Source organism: Artemia franciscana, chromosome 10 (assembly GCF_032884065.1).
Source record: "Artemia franciscana chromosome 10, ASM3288406v1, whole genome shotgun sequence".
NCBI lineage: Eukaryota > Metazoa > Arthropoda > Branchiopoda > Anostraca > Artemiidae > Artemia > Artemia franciscana.
The window spans coordinates 16,951,724-16,971,166 of record NC_088872.1 but is presented as its reverse complement, the minus strand read 5'-3'; the positions used below and the strand labels follow the sequence as shown (position 1 = coordinate 16,971,166).

General features: G+C 33.8%; 1 protein-coding gene across 6 annotated transcripts in view; it reads left to right on the top strand.

Annotated features, from left to right (window-relative positions):
• LOC136031850 (ankyrin-2-like) overlaps positions 1–19,443 on the top strand; it is a 350,415-nt gene that overhangs the window by 196,455 nt on the left and 134,517 nt on the right. For all 6 annotated transcript variants that reach the window (XM_065711711.1, XM_065711710.1, XM_065711709.1 and 3 more), the window contains 2 exons: positions 10,018–10,178; positions 13,170–13,381. In XM_065711711.1, coding sequence (XP_065567783.1) covers positions 10,018–10,178; positions 13,170–13,381 — 373 coding nt within the window. The remainder of the gene's footprint in view (positions 1–10,017; positions 10,179–13,169; positions 13,382–19,443) is intronic.

Genomic DNA, 19,443 nt, shown 5'->3' with positions numbered 1-19,443 from the left:
CTGGTTTGTTCGTGAACTTAATTTCGATATTCGATAATCTCGATATTTTTCTTTGTGAAACTTGTTGTTTTTTGGGTTTTTTTGTTTGTTTTTCGTGAAACATGATACACGCTGATTTTTCATCATGAAAATTTCTAAAAATACATTAGTCCTACAAAATAGACGGCTACTATAGACATTTACTTTAGCCAAAAGACTGTCCCACAGAAAAGCGGTGTTGTCAGCCATTTCGTTTTGTAAAATAACGATTCTAGCCAAAAGACGTCCAAAATGCTAGTGTGTGAAAATTCTGAGATACTCAATTGATTCGAAAAACTATACGCATATTGAGCCTCGAGTTTCATAGTAATGTCGTAGCGTAGTGCATTCGTTTCTAAAGATGCAGGTAGTGTTGCAAAATAAACGGCTAATATTGACATTTATTTTAGCTAAAAAGATTTTCCCACAGCAAAGTGGTGTTTTCAGCCATTTTATGATTTAAAACAAAAACTAGACCTACGTTGCCTGGGCAACGTGAAGTGTTGCGGCAACCTTTGTCCGGCTTCGCCGATAAAAGTGTTGCGAGAGCAACACTTTGGTTTTGTTTCTTCGCTATCGGTTAAATTCTGAAGTTGTCAAAACTATCAAAGCATTCAAAACGGCATATTCAAAGCAGAACACAATCAGTAATCATATGATCAAGTTTTTCAGCGTTGAAAAAACAACAGCAAAAGAATATCGGAAGAAGGGACTAAATTGAGTTTGCAGCCAGTTGAACTTTATCCTTTTCAATCGTAGACATCGTGACCGATGGAAACTTGGAACATTATCTTATATAATCTAGTTGGTATTATAAAGCTATTCGTGACTTTTCAGGATCAAATACCATAGATGTGCACCAATTTGCACAAATTTTTAGCCTCTGATGAACCTCCTCTAGCAATCGATTCTTACTTACAAGTCCCTCTCCCGTGATATACATCCAAGTTCACCGGAAACAAATAATTGGTACACCAATTAGCAAAAGTTGCAAACCCCTTGTCGCTGAAGTCATTGTAGCCTAACAGCCGATTATTACTTACAACTCCCCTACATGTCTTACAATCGGGAACCAAGTTGTTCTTACCATCAATTACACCAGAAACAGATAATAGGTACACCAATCAGCAAAAATTGCAAACCCCTCATTGCCAAAGATGATTATAAGCTAATAATCGACTGTTGCTTGGAAGTCCCCTACATATCTCACAATTGGTATCGGCATATTTTTGGTTCAAGTGTGTACCTTACCACTGAAGTTGTCAACCCCTTGAAACTTTCAAACTGGTGTATGTCATGAAGGAATTTTTGCACCAAAAAATGGGTGAAATATACTTTGATCAGCTCATCAAGGTCTATCGATTGTCATTGAAAAAAAAAATTCTATCTGTCTTAGTTCAAAAGTTGACTTTTTTGCCGGAGGCCAACTTTCTAACACCACCACTTAGAAAGGAGCAAAGGGTAAGCTCTAATTTCTTTAGCAATGAGAGAACTTTTAAAGTTTAGTATATCTGATACCATTTCTCTATTGCAATCCCAAGTAGAAAAAAAAAGAATGGTAAAGTCAGCTGAAATCACGAACAGAAATGGCTAGAAACAATAGATGGCAGCACTTTCGGACCCGTGGGAAAATCGCACTTTTTTGTTTCTGTAAATTTTTCTATTTATCACTCAAAGAAGATATATTGGCTGTGGGGCCGGGGAACTACCGCATATATTTAACACTTATAGATTTTAGTCCATCTTCAATTTGAAACTGGTGCCTGCCTGCTTGCCTGCTAGAACGGAGCTTTCCACTCGAAAGCAGAAACATGGTTTGATGAAACGAAAGCTTGGCTGCACAACTTCAGATACTCCTCTCTGACATAGGCTATATAACTCCACTTCACTTCGCACACCATAGGCTCTGGCTCGAGGACAAGCAAAAACCATCCTTTTTGGCCCCAGGCAAGAGTTCTACGGAGTTTTCCAAAATGTAATGTTATATTCATCAATCCGGCCTGAGGTCCACACTTTCCGTAAAAACTGCACAGGTTAGACCCTTACCAGTTTCCAGGAATGAGCTGAGATCGGCGGCATAGAAAAAAAAAAAAAAAAAAAAAAAAAAAACCGGGACAAAACCAAAGTGTTGCTCTCGCAACACAATTCTAGCCAAAAGAAGTCCAAAATGCTATTGCGGGAAAATTCTGAGATAGTCAATTGATTTAGAAAGGTTTTTTCCTGTCCCTCGTAGGTTTTTAAGAAAATACTATTACGTAACAATCGAATCATATAATATAACATCCAGAAAAATCTCGATTTGGTGGGCCGTGAAGGATTTTTTCTAAGACTCAAAGAATCTACGATTTAACAATCAAGGAAATCCTTGTTTCGCGGGCCCTGAAGGGTTTTTCAAAGACTTAAAGAAACTGTTACGTAACAATGAAATCCCGATTTTTCGGACACTGAAGGATTTTTTTACACTCAAAGAAAGTATGACGTAACAGTCAATGCTATCCTGATTTGGCTTTCCCTGAAGGTTTTTAAAATGCTCTATTAGGTGACACACTAAGCCCTACTATGTTACAACTGAAAGTAAATATAACCCATTACGTAACAAGCACCTGCGTCTTGTCCTGAGGGGTTCGCCGTCAAACCTTCGTCGGCGTCTTAATTCATTAATGGAAGAAAAGAGTAGTGACTATTAGTCCGTTTAAAAGTATTGTGCTGTTACTGCTTACAATCACCCCTGAAAAAAAAACAACAACAAATAAATAAACATGCATCCGTGATCTTTCTCCTGGCAAAAAAACAACAAAATTCCATATTTTGCAGATAGGAGCTAAGCAGTAGGGCCCTCTGATATGCTCAATCTGATGGTGTATTTTTAATTTTCATTAAGATCACTTGACTTTTAGGGGGTGTATCCCCTTTTTCAAAAATCAAGAAAATTTTCTCATTTTAGCCTTTGATAGGTAAGACTAAACTTAATGAAATTTATATATTTGAAATCAGTATAAAAATTTGATACCATTATTTTATATTGGCATTAAAATTCCATTTTTTTAGAGTTTCGATTGCTAGTGAGCCGGGTTGCTCCTTACTTACAGTTCGTTACGACGAACTGTTTGATATTTAATAAAAATATGCTAAAACGTAGCTTTTAACTGAGAATAAGCAAATTTTCTTCGAATACCGACAGGTATAAACCGGTTATTGTTTGATTTGCAGATCCAAATTCTCGAATGTGTACTGGATAAGACACAAGTACCGAATCTTTTTAATTCTCTTTAGACAATAATTCACTGGAAATCGAAAATGCTATTTAAAAATAAAATGAAATGTGCTTTTTTCTCACGGTATGTACATTTATTGACCTAAACATATAATAGGAAGAAAAACTTGTTATCTAGATTTAAAATAGGCCGTTGCTCAAATCTCTTCGCCTTTTTGTCAATCAGACCATATCTACATATCTGGAAGGCTGTTTTATGCATAATTTTAGAGCATTAAGGTGAAACAAGTTTTCCTAGGTCCGGTATTTTTCTTATGTTATTCGCCTGATGGTCTATGATAGAAGACCATAATTTCAGTTCAATGGGTTTTAGCAACGTGCCAAACTTTTTGTCGCTTTGGAAAAATCTCCGTAGCGTTTGTAAATCTAATATTAGTCCTGATTTGTGAACACAGCTGTACGTTATGATATTTTTAGACCTAGAACTTAGAACTAGAACTAGAACCTAGAATGTTTATTTGAAAGGTCAGCTTTTTATTCGCAAACATACGCTCTACGTTCAATTGAATAAAACCACTACATATTTCTAGCTTAACCCTTCTTTTGAACGTACTTACGCTGGCTGGCCTCTTTAATTCTTAGGGCTCGATTTAGCAAAGCTGGATATTTTATGTTGAACATTCAACCATCAAATCATATTTTTAGCGTCAACGTTTTACAAATTTAGATTGTTTTCAAGAAAAATAATGTTTATTTGAAAGGTCAGCTTTTTATTTGCAAACATATGCTCTACGTTCGATTGAGTAAAACCACTACATATTTTTAGCTCATTAGCATGTAACTTACTCTACAGTAAATGGGGAGCATTACAAATACAAATGTTGCGGGTTCTTAAGGTAAAATCTTTTTATAGGTAGATCAAAGATAGCCTTCTCCCAAAAATCTAGCATGCTGTCTATTCAGACTAATAGAGAGACTCGTATTTTGGTTTTAGCTAGTCAAAGAGAACTGAAGTTTTGGCCAAATCATAGGGAGTTGACCGAAATTATGGCTAGTCAAACAGTTCGTGGTAAATACATCAAAAGAATCGTATTTTTTGCTGATTTCAAATATATAAGTTTCATCAAGTTTAATCTTAGACATTTAATCTTAAAAGTTACCAGCCTGAGGAAATTTGCCATATTTTAGAAAATTGGGGCTAACACCCCCTAAAGTTCATAGTCTTAACAAAAATCACACCATTAGATTCATCGTATCAGAGAATCCTACTGTAGAAGTTTCAAGCTGGGAGGATCTTACGTGATCTTTCCATGGTGGAATTTATCATGGGGGAAGAGAATTTATGTAAAAAAAAAAAAAAACAATGAGAAAATAAATAAAAAAAGTTTTCAACTCGAAATAAGGAACAGCATTAAGACTTAAAATGAACAGAAATTATTACGTGTATAAGGGGGTCTGTCTCCTCCATAATACCTCGCTCTTTACGCTAAAGTATTTTTAGTAATTTCAACTATTTATTCTCCGGCCTTTGTGATTTAGGGGTCATTCTTAAAGAATTTGGACAAAATTCAAGCTTTAGTGTAAATAGCGAGGTATTGACGAAGGGGCAAACCCCCTCATGTACTAACAAAAATGTACGAATATAGAAGTTCGTTACGTAAGTTAATTCGTAAGTTACGTATATTTATTACTGATAAAAACGTTCGTTAAAAAATAAAAAGTTCTAGTTGCCTTTTCAATTAACTCTAAATTGGAGTGCAACTAGGCCTCCTCCCCCTCCTCTTTTTCTCCAAATCGTCCGATTAAAACTATGAGAAAGCCATTTAGCCAAAAAAAAATAATATGCAAATTTCGTTTCAATTATTCGTGTGCGGTGAGCCAAACTCAAAGCATGAATTAATTCAAAATTGTTCAGAAAGTAAATAAATAAAAAAAACAAGTTTTTTCAACTGAAATTAAGAAGCGACATTAAAACTTAAAACGAACAAAAATTATTCTGTATATGAAAGGGACTGTTCTCTCCTCAACGCCCCGCTCTTTACACTATAAAGTGCATTATTGTTTTAAAAAATAGAGGTGTGAAAAAAGTCAAACTTTAGCGTAAAGACCGGGGCGTTGAGGAGGGAACGGCACCTTTTACATACAGAATAACTTATGTTCGTTTTAAGTTTTAATGTCGCTCTTTACTCTCAGTTGAAAAAACTTGTTTTTTTTTAAATTTAATTTCCAACAAAATCAAGTGAGATGACCTGATTGACTTTTTTTAAGTCAGTTTATTCGTAACATAACTTAGAAACAATACCGCATAGAACTATATAGAAACAGAACCTAGCAAAACATACCATTGCTGTTGTGGCACATCTTGTATGAAAGGAAAAAATTGAGTTGTTCAGGAAGGTATACAAACTCCGCGTTTTATAAGAAAAAAAAAACGTTTTTACCTATCTTATAAAGCCATTTTATGGATTGTTATAAATCATTTTTATATATCATTATTATAAAATCATTTTTACTGTATGTAGGCCTACATGGAAGTATTATTGGTGGTTAGTGTATTTTTCGATACTGGTATGAAAAACTAATTAACTAGCCCGTGAAAAATAATTTCTGGTAAATAAAAGTGACATGACCTAAACCATTCTCATAGCTTATGGGAGTTTACTTATGCCCTAAAAGTTTTATTCCGACAGAAAATCTACTTCATATTAAAGAATATGAGTTTTTATCGACTATAACAGCGATTCTAAAACAACGTGAGTTTTTTAGAGAGAGTGTTCTAATGGACCTTTTGAATGTTCCGTCAGTTGTGTAATATGTTTACTTTTTCTTTTATCAATTTTCTTGGATGACAAAGTTCATGATGCAACTTCGATTTCCCAAGCAGACTTTAAAGAATAATAACAAAAAAAAATGATTAAAACCGAAGGAAAGCCTTTACTTTCTGTTTTAATTGACTTATGATAAATAGGTTGAGCACTGTCAAGATAATTTGTTGAGCATTTCTCGCATAAAATTAAATGATTTTTTTTTACAGATGGAAAAAAGATCCCATTTATTAGAGTTGATTGAAATTTTGGGATTTGAATAAAAAGAAAGTATGCGGAAACATTCAGTAAACTTTTGATTATCCGCGGGTGGATTATATACGGTTCTCTAAGGAAATAATTTATTTAAAGTACCGAGACCATCAAAACGAAAACTATGTTTTCTCCCGTTTTTAGGAACCGTTTTAGGTTCATTCATACTTAAAAACCTTGATTTTCTAAGGTTTTCCTGATAGTTGTATAAAAACTAATGACGTTTTAAAGGCAATACCTCCAGTGTTGCCAAATTGAACCGTGAAAATAAATAATCAAATCTAATTAGTTCGGAACTAATTAGACAACGCTTTTCATCATTAAAAATTCAAACTTTTAACAATCTGTTGATTTGCAGAGGCAACTAAACCCTCAAAAGGAAGCTGCAACCTCTTCAGCTGTGTCGTGCCAAAGTTTTAGCTAATTGTTGTTGATTTTTCACCGACGTTTCTTCTTTTGAGTCATGTTTTTTTAAAGTAAGGTCCGTTTGAAGATAACTATTCAACGAAAGATTATTTAAAAAAAAAACTTAGTTTATTTTCAGAAAGTATATGCTTTACTCAGTTTAACGGCACAGTTGCCAAGTTCAAACACTTTTCATACCTCTTAACTATTTATATATATATATATATATATATATATATATATATATATATATATATATATATATATATATATATATACTAGCTGTTGGGGTGGCGCTTCGCGCCACCCCAACACCTAGTTGGTGGGGGCGCTTCGCGCCCCCCCCAAGCCCCCCCGCGCGCGTAAGTCGTTACGCGCCATATTAACTACGTAAAACTTGCGAATATACAACATTCTTTGCTGTCCCATTGTCTGTGCATATAAATAGATTGTCAGGTTTACCGACTCTTGAACATGCAACATATAATGGTCCATGGGAAAACAATCCGTATTCAGATCTATACCTCATGATTCTAATGATTGCCCTTGAGCTTTGTTGATGGTGATTGCTAATCGACCATTCCCTGAGTCGCCATCGTCATTTATATATCCCCCTGTGCACCCCGGCGTCCCCTTTGTAGTTATGTCCCTGTGTCGCGGTCGTCATTTATATTCCCTGTGTCCCGGTCGTCATTTGTGTCCCGGTGTTCCAGTCTGTGATTTCTCTTTGAGTGTCCCGGGCGTCATTTATATTCCTTGTGTCCCGGTCGTCATTTATATCCCCCTGTGCCCCCCGGCGTCCCCATTGTAGTTGTGTCCCTGTGTCCCGGTCGTCATTTATATTCCCTGTGTCCCGGTCGTCATTTGTATCCCGGTGTCCCGGTCTGTATATACATTCGTTTTTTAGTTTTGTTTTTCTCCTTTATTTTTTTCCTTTTTTCTTTTTTTTCTTTTTTAGTTTATTTAGATTTTTAGATTTTTTAGTTTTTTTGTAGTTTTTACCATTTTTTTAGTTTTTTTAGTTTTTTTTTTTACTTATGTCCTGGTCGTCATTTATACTCCCTGTGTCCCGGTCGTCATTTGTGTCTCGGTGCTTTGTTGATTGCTAATTTATATTATATTTATATTTATATTTTTTATATTTATTAATATTTTTTTAGTTTTCTTTTTCTCTTATTTTTCAGTTTTTTCCTTTTTTTTTAGTTTTTTCTTTTTTAGTTTTTAGTTTTTTTTTGTTTTTTACCTTTTTTTTTAGTTTTTTTAGTTTTTTAGTTTTTTAGCTTTTTTAGTTTTTTTATTAGTTTTTAGTTTTTTTTTTAGTTTTTGCCTTTTTTTAGTTTTTTCAGTTTTTTTTTAGTTTTTAGTTTTTTACCTTTTTTTAGTTTTTTTTAATTTTTTAGCTTTTTTAGTTTTTTTTCTTTTTAGTTTTTACCTTTTTTAGTTTTTTTTCTTCTTTTGTATTAGTGTGAAATAATTCAGACGTCATATGCGGACAAACACGACGTCACTCGACAGACAGACAGACAGACATAACCCACAAACAACTTATTTTTATATATATTTATTCATATTTTTTTAGTTTTCTTTTTCTCTTTTATTTTTCAGTTTTTTCCTTTTTTTAGTTTTTTTCTTTTTTAGTTTTTAGTTTTTTTTTAGTTTTTTACCTTTTTTTAGTTTTTTTTAGTTTTTTTTAGTTTTTTAGCTTTTTTAGTTTTTTTATTAGTTTTTATTTTTTTTGTAGTTTTTGCCTTTTTTTTTCAGTTTTTTTTTAGTTATTAGATTTTTACCTTTTTTTAGTTTTTTTAGTTTTTTAGCTTTTTTAGTTGTTTTTTTTCTTTTTAGTTTTTTTTGTAGTTTTTACCTTTTTTAGTTTTTTTCTTCTTTTGTATTAGTGTGAAATAATTCAGACGTCATATGCGGACAAACATGACGTCACCTGATCCATCCACAGATCCACACACAGACAACTTATTTTTTATATATAGATATATATATATATATATATATATATATATATATATATATATATATATATATATATATATATATATATATATATATATATGTCGTATATGAAATGTTGTTTATATTTCTCAAAGTACCAAGAGAAGTGAAAATGCAATCTGCCCATCTTTGTATTCGTTAAATGCATATATATATATATATATATATATATATATATATGTATATATATATATATATATATATATATATATATATATATATATATATATATATATATATATATATATATATATATATATATATATGTGTGTATATATATATATGTATATATATATATATATATATATATATATATATATATATATATATATATATATATATATATATATATGTGTGTATATATATATATGTATATATATATATATATATATATATATATATATATATATATATATATATATATATATATATATATATATATACATATATATATATATATATATATATATATATATATATATATATACATATATATATATATATATATATATATATATATATATATATATATATATATATATATATATATATATATATATATATATATATATATATATATATATATATATATCATGAAAAGAGAAATCACCAATGCAACAGCACAAAAAAAAAAAAAAAAAAAAAAGAAAAAAAAAAAAAAAAAAGACAGAAGGAGAAAAGGAAGACTGTTTTCCTAAATTAGTGATTAATATAGACCAGCACTTGAATGAGGCCTTAACCCTACTCATCCTACAATCACATAGGTCAAACAGCATAGCCACACACAATCAACCATAAAGAATAATCCATGGACAGGCAGTCATGTCGTCAATAAGTATAAGTCGTCATTTACCAAACAATAGAAACAATAATATAGACAAATAATTCAGAGGCAACACCCAACATAAGGGCTCATCAGGAGAATACACTGGCCTATATAGGGTTTCGCCACTCTAAATTCTCTACCCAGCACAGTGTTGTGGCTACCACAGAATATCCATGGCATGCGTCAGGCATCACCCCCAAAATATATGCCTATGAAAAAAAAAAAAAAAAAAAAAAAAAAAAAAAAAAAAAAAAAAACCAGCAAATGTAAAACGACATTTCAGCAGGTTAACCGTGCTATATATTGTGCCTTATTGACTCTTGGTTTGGTCCATTCCCAACTCCATTGTAGCTTATTGTCATTTTTAGGATTGTTAAACTCTTGTGAGAACTAGTGTTGGTAAGTAGAAAACAAGCTATGATATGGTTAAGGTTACTTATTATTGCTGAGCTCAATGTTATTTTCTATTACAGCCCTGTTATAATTGAAGTACCCCATTTTGCGGCTCTTCGTGGTAGAGAGAGAGAGGTTGTTATTCTTAGATCTGATAACGGCGAAACTTGGCGAGAACATACACTCGAAGCTACAGAAGAAGCCGTCCAAGAAGTACTAAACGAGAGCTTTGATGGTGACGGTTGGTTGATTTTTCATTCTTTACTGGCCTAAGCCAAATCTTTATATACGTTGCCTTATGGAGAAGGGGCACACTTTCCTTCCCGGCAAAAATGTAAAGCTTTCTTCATACATACAAATTAAATTAATCCCATAAAAATATTTTTCCTACTGTTTGAGACGTTATATCACTCCCTTGTCAAAAATGAATCAGATTCCCTTAAAAACAAGGCTGTGTTTCCTCCTCAGTTCTTCTGTCCATCGGACGCCTTTGAGTATTAGAAGAATATTTTCTTTCAAACTTACTCAAATTAATAGGAACAATTATGACATGTCATTTTTGGCTATACAGGTTGTGGAGCAGGTTCTTCTCTACCAGTTTTGACCTAACAACATTTGGCCTCCACAGCCTCCAGGTTGTGGATTAAATATTTTTGATTTGACTGCGTTATGGGTGTATTGTCAGGAACGCGAATATGATATTCGGAAATAGAATAAAATAAGGAATCTAATTGTACTAATAATATTTTATTAAGGTGTTTCCTCCTGATGAGGCCCAATCTGGTATGCTACCTATTATATGAACGGAACTTATTTTTTAGAAGATTCGCAATTGATTTAAAACAAGCATCTATCTAATTGCAACTCTTGATCCAATGGGCCACTAGAGGGATGGTATCCAAAACTCCAAGTAATTGAGTAGGCGTTTCCACTAACGCCAAGGTAATATACTTAAGCAGATCAAATGCATACCTGTGCTTTTTCAGGTAGGAGGAGGGGGGTTAAACCAATTTAATCTCTTAGTACCTCATTACCTTTCTACTTTTCAATTTGTTTGTCTGTTGTTCTGACTATTGGGAATGCGAGTGATTTCCTCGCTTTATTGTTGTGGTAACCTTGACCGTTTGTGTTTCGTATAAAGAATACACTCACTAAGATACGGACTGTTGCTTTATTTGAATCGAGTATCTCCTTTGTAGTAAATTTGCTAAGACCAACTGCAAAATTATTTTACGCTTCGTAGTTTTCAGAGAATATGGACAGGAAATGAAAAAGAAAGTACATTACAAGAAAGGTGGCGGATAAAGAAACTGATCCAGGATTAACTGAGGAATTTTTTGTCTTTTTGTCGTAATAAATACGTCTATCCAAAATCAGATGTTTCTAATTATATTGTGACATTTCTTTGGGATTTCGTTGTGAACTCTGATCATCAAAGAGTCAGTTTAGTTTTTAGCATATACTAACTAACTAACTCATATTTTTTCACCTAGGCTTGAATTCTTTTTACTTTCAAATACGTTAGCCCCCCCCCCCCAATCCATTGAAACATGGTTGTAGAACATATGTCTTTTGATTCTTTGTTAGCGAATTTAATATATCGGTATCCACAGCGCCGCGTTCAAATGATGCAGGTTTTTGAAGTTGAATTTTGTATTGTGTTATTTTTTATTTTCTAATTGATTTTCTAAACTGTTCTGAACTAAGAAAGCGATCCATATAGGAAAGTATTTTAACACTTTCTGTCAACCTTTATCCCACTAAATTAAATACGCTCAATCGATTGGTTCAATTTTTTTTATCAAACGGATGAACTTGGATATTGGTCAAGGCAGACTTGAAAAACCATAGTCAATTGCCGTCTCTTCTGTCTTCTAGGGTGGTAATCTGCTTAATCGTCTAAAATGCTTTTTATTTCGTTCTATATTTTATGATATTTTTCGGATATAAATTTTTGCTGGTACGCTATAAGAGCAATTAATTCCTTATCATTTCATGATCGGGCACAAAAAAAGAAAAGAAAAAGAAATACCGAAACACAAATTTTTACCCTTACGGATATTGGAAACACAAGCTGGTAGTCCGAATAATGTAAGTTTTTACAGCAATTAGGTTCGTATCATATTTTTAAAAAAAGAAAAGAAAAAAAGCCCTACGGGATATTGAAAACATGAGCTGGTAATCCGCTTCATGTAGGTATCTACAGCAATCGTCTAAGATGATTTTTATTTCATTATTGACTTTTGTAATATTTTATGGGATATATTTTTTTTGTAGCCACGCAATAAGGGCAATTAATTCCTTATCATTTCATGATCGGGCAATAAAAAGAAAAAAACAAACAAAAATAAAAAATGCAAATTTTCGCCCCAAGGGATATCGAAAGCACAAGCTGGTAATCCTCTTCTCTCTACAGCAATCCTCTAAGATGCTTGCTATTTCGTTAGTTACTATGTTTTTTAATATTTTACGAGATACAAATTTTTGTAGGCACGCAATAAGGACAGTTCATTCCTTATCATTTCATGATGTGGCAATAAGAAAAAAACAGCTAAGGTAACTGTAGTAGTAATTGGATTAGCGACGCTTCTTGACTACTAAAGTCCTTTCGTCGTATCTGGCATTTTGAACATCTGAAATAATTGCCAAAAACCGTTTGCTGAGATGCATTCAAAGGAATGATCAACAGGGCAATGTATGTTCCGCAAGACTTAAATCCTCATTTACAGGAGGACTATCCTGGCCAACCTGGCTAAGAGGTTGGCGCGCTGTGTTGAGAATCCTTTGTGCAAGGGGTATGGGTTCAATCCCTGGCGTGGCGGGTTGTCAGGTTTGGGATGGGGGTCAGCGACGTGACTGTAAGGTCAGTCAGAGTAAACCCAGCTCTAAATGGGTACTTGGAGAAATCTGGGGGAGGAAAGCAGGAAGGGTGTGCAAAAGCACAGGACCCTAACTCCCCATTGTACTTCCTGGCGGAAGGGCCACGAAATGGGGTGTCAGCACCGCCGGTTTGGACCTTGAGGGTCTAGTGCCGTCATACTTACTTTCTAACTTACCCCCTTTACATTGTCATACTGATCCTCCCTTTGAGTACATTTTAGCAAACGATCCTTACAAATTACATCAGAAGTGTTAAACGACCTTTAGGTGTAACAGCAACGATATACAGCCCACCAAACCAAAATTACATACACCGAAATATGTAAGTATTGACATCTATATTTACTTTCAGAGTTGTCTCAGCTGGAGGAAACAAATTCTCATAGAATCACTAGAATTCTCACAACTGATTTTCCAATGTACTTTGCGATAGTTAGTCGACTGCGACAAGAGGTTCATGCTATTGGGCCGGAAGGCGGGGTTGTTTCGTCCACAGTTGTGCCCCAAGTGCAAGCTGTCTTCCCTCAGGGAGCGTTGACTAAGAAAATAAAAGTTGGCCTTCAGGTAAACTTATTCAAAAGCTCTAAAAACAAGACAAGCAAGAAAATCATTCCGACTGATATACCGAAAAAGAAAAGGTTCCTCTTTTTTTGGTGAAAGTTTTTTCTAGTTTTTATTTATGTTGAATAACATATCAGTGTTGTATCCCCAAAAAGAGTGATTTTTAGCCTGAAAATCCAGGCTGCGATTGCTATATCGTCGTTTAGTAAGCTCAAGAATGTTCGTCCTAAGTTCAAATTTCCTTTAAACTTATGCAATAACCTGCAAATCGTGCTAGATTATCTGACTCGAAACATTTGTTCTCATTCTCGAGTTCTTGGAATAAGTTTCATAGCAACTGTTTTTCTTTTTCCTAAGTTTAGGAGCCTTTAATTTTTCCCTCTAACTAACTTAAGCAACACGAAAAAAAAAAAGAACGACATTTAATGTTAAACTGAAAAGGTAATGACATACATCTGTGAAGAGCTCAGTCTCATAAATTTTAAATATTTATCAACTCAAATTCTCTTATGAATTAATATGGTTATGTCCAGTTTTTGGCTTCTTCCTTGCTCAGTTTCAACCAATGATTGAAGGTGTTTCATAGGTTTTTATTTTGTTTCTTTTGGAAATGTAAGTACTCTTTTTGGGGACCAAGTTTTAAAGATCTCACATGTTTCCGTTCGTTTTTGATTTGACTTTGTTTTGTAGTGCATGTATTTTTCTTCTGCTTTTAACCACATTTTGTATATGCTTGGCTTTTTCGTTTTTTGCGAAAAACGCTAAGCTTACTAGTGACGCATTGGGCACGGCTTTTTATTTTTAATTTTATGTACTTTTGATTTAATAGTAAACCTAATAGTAATTTGATTAAATAGTAAATGTGAAAAAATTTAACAAATGAAGAATAGAAATTTCTTTCGTTTTGACACAAGCATAGTTAGCTATTAAATTAAAACGATTTATCAAGTTATATCAACTGTTTTAAGTAAACGATTTCTTTAAAGGGTTAAACTGATTAATGCAGTTGGTATATATTTATAATTTTTTTTCTTTTTCTCCTATAGTTAAACGAATTTAATTTTTAAATTATATGGGATTAATAAAAGTGCTTTCAATTTTTTTTTTTTACTTTTCTTAAAAATGAATTAGTAAAGCTGCTCTGCTATAATTACGTAATCTGACCAATTAAATTAAACGGGTATGGTATAATGCTTAGTAGTATATAATAAACGCTTGAAAGTTCGCTAAATGTGAATGTTGAGGATCTCTGGTAGCCACATACGCGGGAAATTATGTCTGGAGGTTGGGATCCTTAATTTTCATCAAATGTAAAAACAGTAGAAAAAGTAGTGTAAAAATCGTCGAATTGCGAGGGGGGGGGGGGGTCGAGAGCCGAGTCTGAGCCCGGAGCATATATATAAATTCCTCCCCTGCTCCACCGTTTTAAGAATTAAATTTGGAATGTAAGCAATGGTTCCCTGTGTGGTTGGGGAGCGGAGCCTCGACCCTTTTCCCTTAGACGATGCTAGGAAGAGGAAAAAAAACAACAACAAAAATAAATATTTCTTTTGCTCGGGTATAAATTGGCGACATTGCTATATTTGCAGAAAAATACTGTGTCACCAGAGGTACCAGAGGGAGAGGGCAAATGAATTAGAAATTGATGCAAGAATGTGTATGTTGAACCGCAATTGGTTGCATATACAGTGGCAATTCTACGATAAATATGGCTTGTCAGAAGTTGTCGGGTGCGAGAGAGGGTTGAACCGATTGGGAGGCCAAGATAGGTGATACTCTCAGCTGGCTGAAACATAGAGGGACCAAGAGTCGCCGATGGGACGGGGCCAGTTGAAAACGTCAGGCTTTCACGCCAGTTTAAAACGAGAAACTCACACTTCCTAGTGTTAAATTTAAGACCAAGGTTGAGGTACTCATCTTGTAGTTTTTCAAAAATTTCAGAAAGCCGTTTAGTGGTTCGACTGATATTAAAATCATCAGCGTATGGAACAAGAGAAGCATTGATACCATTGGAAATACAGGAAGATGGACATTCTTCTTGGGGGTCAGCAACATAGTTGTTAAATAGCACAGAAGAAAAAAAATTGGACCTTGGTGGGCTTCTCTTCGGACAAGGATTCTTCTAGCTCCAGGAATCGGTACCTTAGATTTTTGAAAGATCTTATGACGGATTTGAAGCTGAGAGTACATGCCATGAAAAGCCTTAATGGTGCAATAATTTACACCCCTTTTAGCAGCAAGAACGAGCATTGGCACATGAATATGGGAGTTCAAAGCTCGACTGATATCAAGTCCTTTCGGAGGATATGGAGTGAACTATCTGGTTGGCAACGTTGTTTCTCCAGTTATATAAGGTCGGAGCAGGAGGGGGTGGATGGAAGCCATTTAGACGCTGCATGAGGTTTTTAAGAAATCTCACAAATCCAAATTGAGGATAAAGCCCAAAAAATCATACTTCATCTGGGGAGACAAGAGGTGTGGGGAATATGATCCTGAAGACTAACCTCCTCTGTTATGCGCTTGCTACTATGAAAAATATAAGGTTCTGATTTTGTACATCCCTACAATCTTCCAAATATACTCAGTTTGAAGTATTTGAAAGAAAAATAATGTGTAAGAACGAAGTGTAAGCGTTTGCTGAGGTCAGTTAATTTTAAATAGAAAATGTTTTTACCGTTTCTTTTATCATTTAGTTGTTCCCTAGTCTTGTTCGGAACAATTATAAGAAGTATATCAACTAAGATGATCACTCATAATAACGAGTTTCACTATCCATAAGAAATTTTTAAAGAAAAACTTCCGGAGAATAAATATTAGCGAACTTCCAGAGCAGTTGCTATCGTTCTATATTTATTGGACTCATGCTTTTATCCATTGAAATCTCACTCGTCTAGTCACGGTAGTAGCTTGCTGTAGATTTATCTTGTTCCCAAAATTAATCTTTATTTTGGGAAACAAACTTTTGTTTTGTGATTTTGTTTTGTCATTTGCATTCCTATTTTATTTTTTAGTCCTTTGATATTGTTAGATTAGTTATGCGGCTTTCTGTATTCCAACTGTTGATCTCAGACCTAATCTCGCTAAAGTGCAAAATATTTGGGTGAATGTTTTTAACGAAGGGAATTATATTTTTTGTCAGTATCTGTAAAATGAAGTTTTTGGTTGAATAAATTCTTCTATAAAATTAATATGGCTTGCATAGCAGGGTTAGTTCAGGATACGGCAGGAGATGGGACCAGGGAAGCGGAATGCCGCATAAATCTTTTGCATGTTCAATGTGTTTTTTCAAGAATTGATTTTATGGTGTTGGAAGCAACCTGCTTTAAGTCCTTAACAAACCCTGCTTTTGCTAGCAGTCTTTTGTCTTACTTTCATGTAGCTTCGCTCTACCAGCAGGGTTGCCACTCCTTAGGATTATCCGAAAAAATTCGAGATCGCATTCCTGGAATTCGGATTTTGGGAGGATCATATTTATAGAAAAACTACCCTCAAAAAGTATAATAAGCATTATTATATATATTGTTATTTTTCAATATTTTGGGTCATTCTTAAATAATGGGATTTATTTTGCAAGTAAATTTGGGGGTATTGCTAAATTCTTAGTGGCAGCCCTGTCAATCAGGCTGAAGGTATATCTTGATGACATGATGGACGTAAATCTTTCTTCCTGACGTTGCAATTATAACCGAAGTTCGTAACTTCCGTTTTCCGAAAATCGAAGTGTCTCTGTTTTTTTTTTTCTCTCTTTTTTTTTTATAGAGTAATATAGGTGCGGTAAGTAGTACCTGCGGAGTCAACTTATTGTCTGAATATGTCTAATAATTTTGTTTCCTACTCCAAATTGAGATAATTGAAACAGACTATAAATATTCCGTTGCTGAACATTTCTGTAAATCATACACTCTCTTGCTGTGAACGTGATGGACATAAAACTACAGAAGTAGGTTAAGCCCCCTTTTTTTCCAAAAAGACATTGTATTCCGTCAACTCCCCTGATTTATTGGTTTATAGTTTATATTGATGAATCTGTATCAAGTTACGTTTTTTCAAGACTAAGTAATGAAAAAATATTAAATAAAAAAAAGGTGGAATTCTTTTCGTCCGAATTTCAGAATACTTACGAATCTAGCGAGAAGAAATAAAAAAAAAACTAATTTTTTTAGCTGAAAGTAAGGAGCGACATTAAAATTTAAAATGAACAGAAATTACTCCGTATATAAAATGGGTTGTCCCCTCCGCAATCCCTAGCTCTTTACGCTAAAGCTTTTAATTGTTTTAAAAAGTAGAATTGTGGCAAAGAGTCAAACTTAAGCGTAAAGAGCGAGGGATTGCGGAGGGGACAACCCATTTTATATACGGAGTGATTTCTGTTCGGTTTATGTTTTAATGTCGCTCCTTACTTTCAGCTAAAAAAATGCGTTTTTTTTTATTTAATTTCTGAACGTTTTTGAATTAATGCATGTTTGGTTTTGGCTCTCCGCACATAAATTATTAAAATGAAATTTGTATATTAATTCTTTTTTGGGTTAAATGGCTTTCTCTTAGTTTTGATCAGACGATTTTGAGAAATAAGGGGTGGAGAAGGAAGCCTAGTTGCCCTCCAATTTTTCGGCTGCTTAAAAAGGCAACTAGAACTTTTAATTTTTAACGAACGTTTTTATTAGTAAAAAATATACGTAACTTATAAATTAGCAACTTACGTAACAAACTTTCATAATCTTATATTTTTATTATGTATACAAGGGGGTTTGTATCCTCGTTAATACCTCACTCTTTACACTAAATCTTAAGTTTTGTCCCAATTCTTAAAGAATGACCCCTGAATCAGAAAGGCCGTAGAATAAATAGCTGAAATTACTAAAAATACTTTAGCATAAAGAGTGAGGTATTTATTTCCTCTTAAATACCTCGCTCTTTATGCTAAAGTATATTTAGAACCCCTCATATGCGTAATAATCTCTGTTCGTTTTAAGTTTCAATGCTACTCCTTCCTTTCATTTGAAAAAACGTTTTCATTTTTATTTTTCATTGTTTTCTTATAGTAATGCTAGAAAATCATCCGCCCTTTTCCTTGAATTTTTCTTCCCCCATGACAGATTCCTCCAAGGAAAGATCCTCCAACATAGCCCCCTCCCCTCAGCCCCACCCCCCAAACAAAATAAAATCCCCCTGAAAACGTCTGTACACTTCCCAATAACCATTACTATATGTAAACACTGGTCAAAGTTTGTAACTTGCAGCCCCTCCCCCAGGGATTGTGGGGGAGTAAATCATCCCCAAATACATATTTATTATGGTTTTTGACTATGCTGAACAAAATGGCTATCTCAAAATTTTGATCCGTTGACTTTGGGAAAAAAATGAGCGTGGGAGGGGGCCTAGATGCCTTCCAATCTTTTTGGTCACTTAAAAAGGGCACTAGAACTTTTCATTTCTGTTGGAATGAGCCCTCTTGCGACATTCTGGGACCACTTGGTCGATACGATGACCCCTGGGAAAAAAAAACAAAAAAAAAAACAAACAAACAAATAAACACGCACCCGTGATTTGTCTGCAAAAAATACAACATTCCACATTTTTGTAGATAGGAGCTTGAAACTTCTTCAGTAGGGTTCTCTGATACGCTGAATCTGATGATGTGATTTTCGTTAAGATTCTATGACTTTTAGGGGGTGTTTCCCCTATTTTCTTAAATAAGGCAAATTTTTTCAGGCTCGTAACCTTTGATGACAAAGACTAAATTTGATGAAACTTATATATTTAAAATTAGCATGAAAATCTGATTCTTTTGATGTATATTTTAGCATCAAAATTCCGTTTTTTAGAGTTTCGTTTACTATTGAGCCGGGTCGCTCCTCACTACAGTTCGTTACCACGAACTGTTTGATCAAGGCTCTAAAGCTTATAAGAATCAACACTTTGTTTTCTCAGCAACAGCACTGGAAATACCAACATAATCTCATCAATATCAGCCAAAGCAAGTTCAAGGTTTGTCAAGGTCTTTGAGCTGAAACTTGATGGACGAAAGGTTTTAAAAAATATCGCAATATCAAACAGTTCGTGGT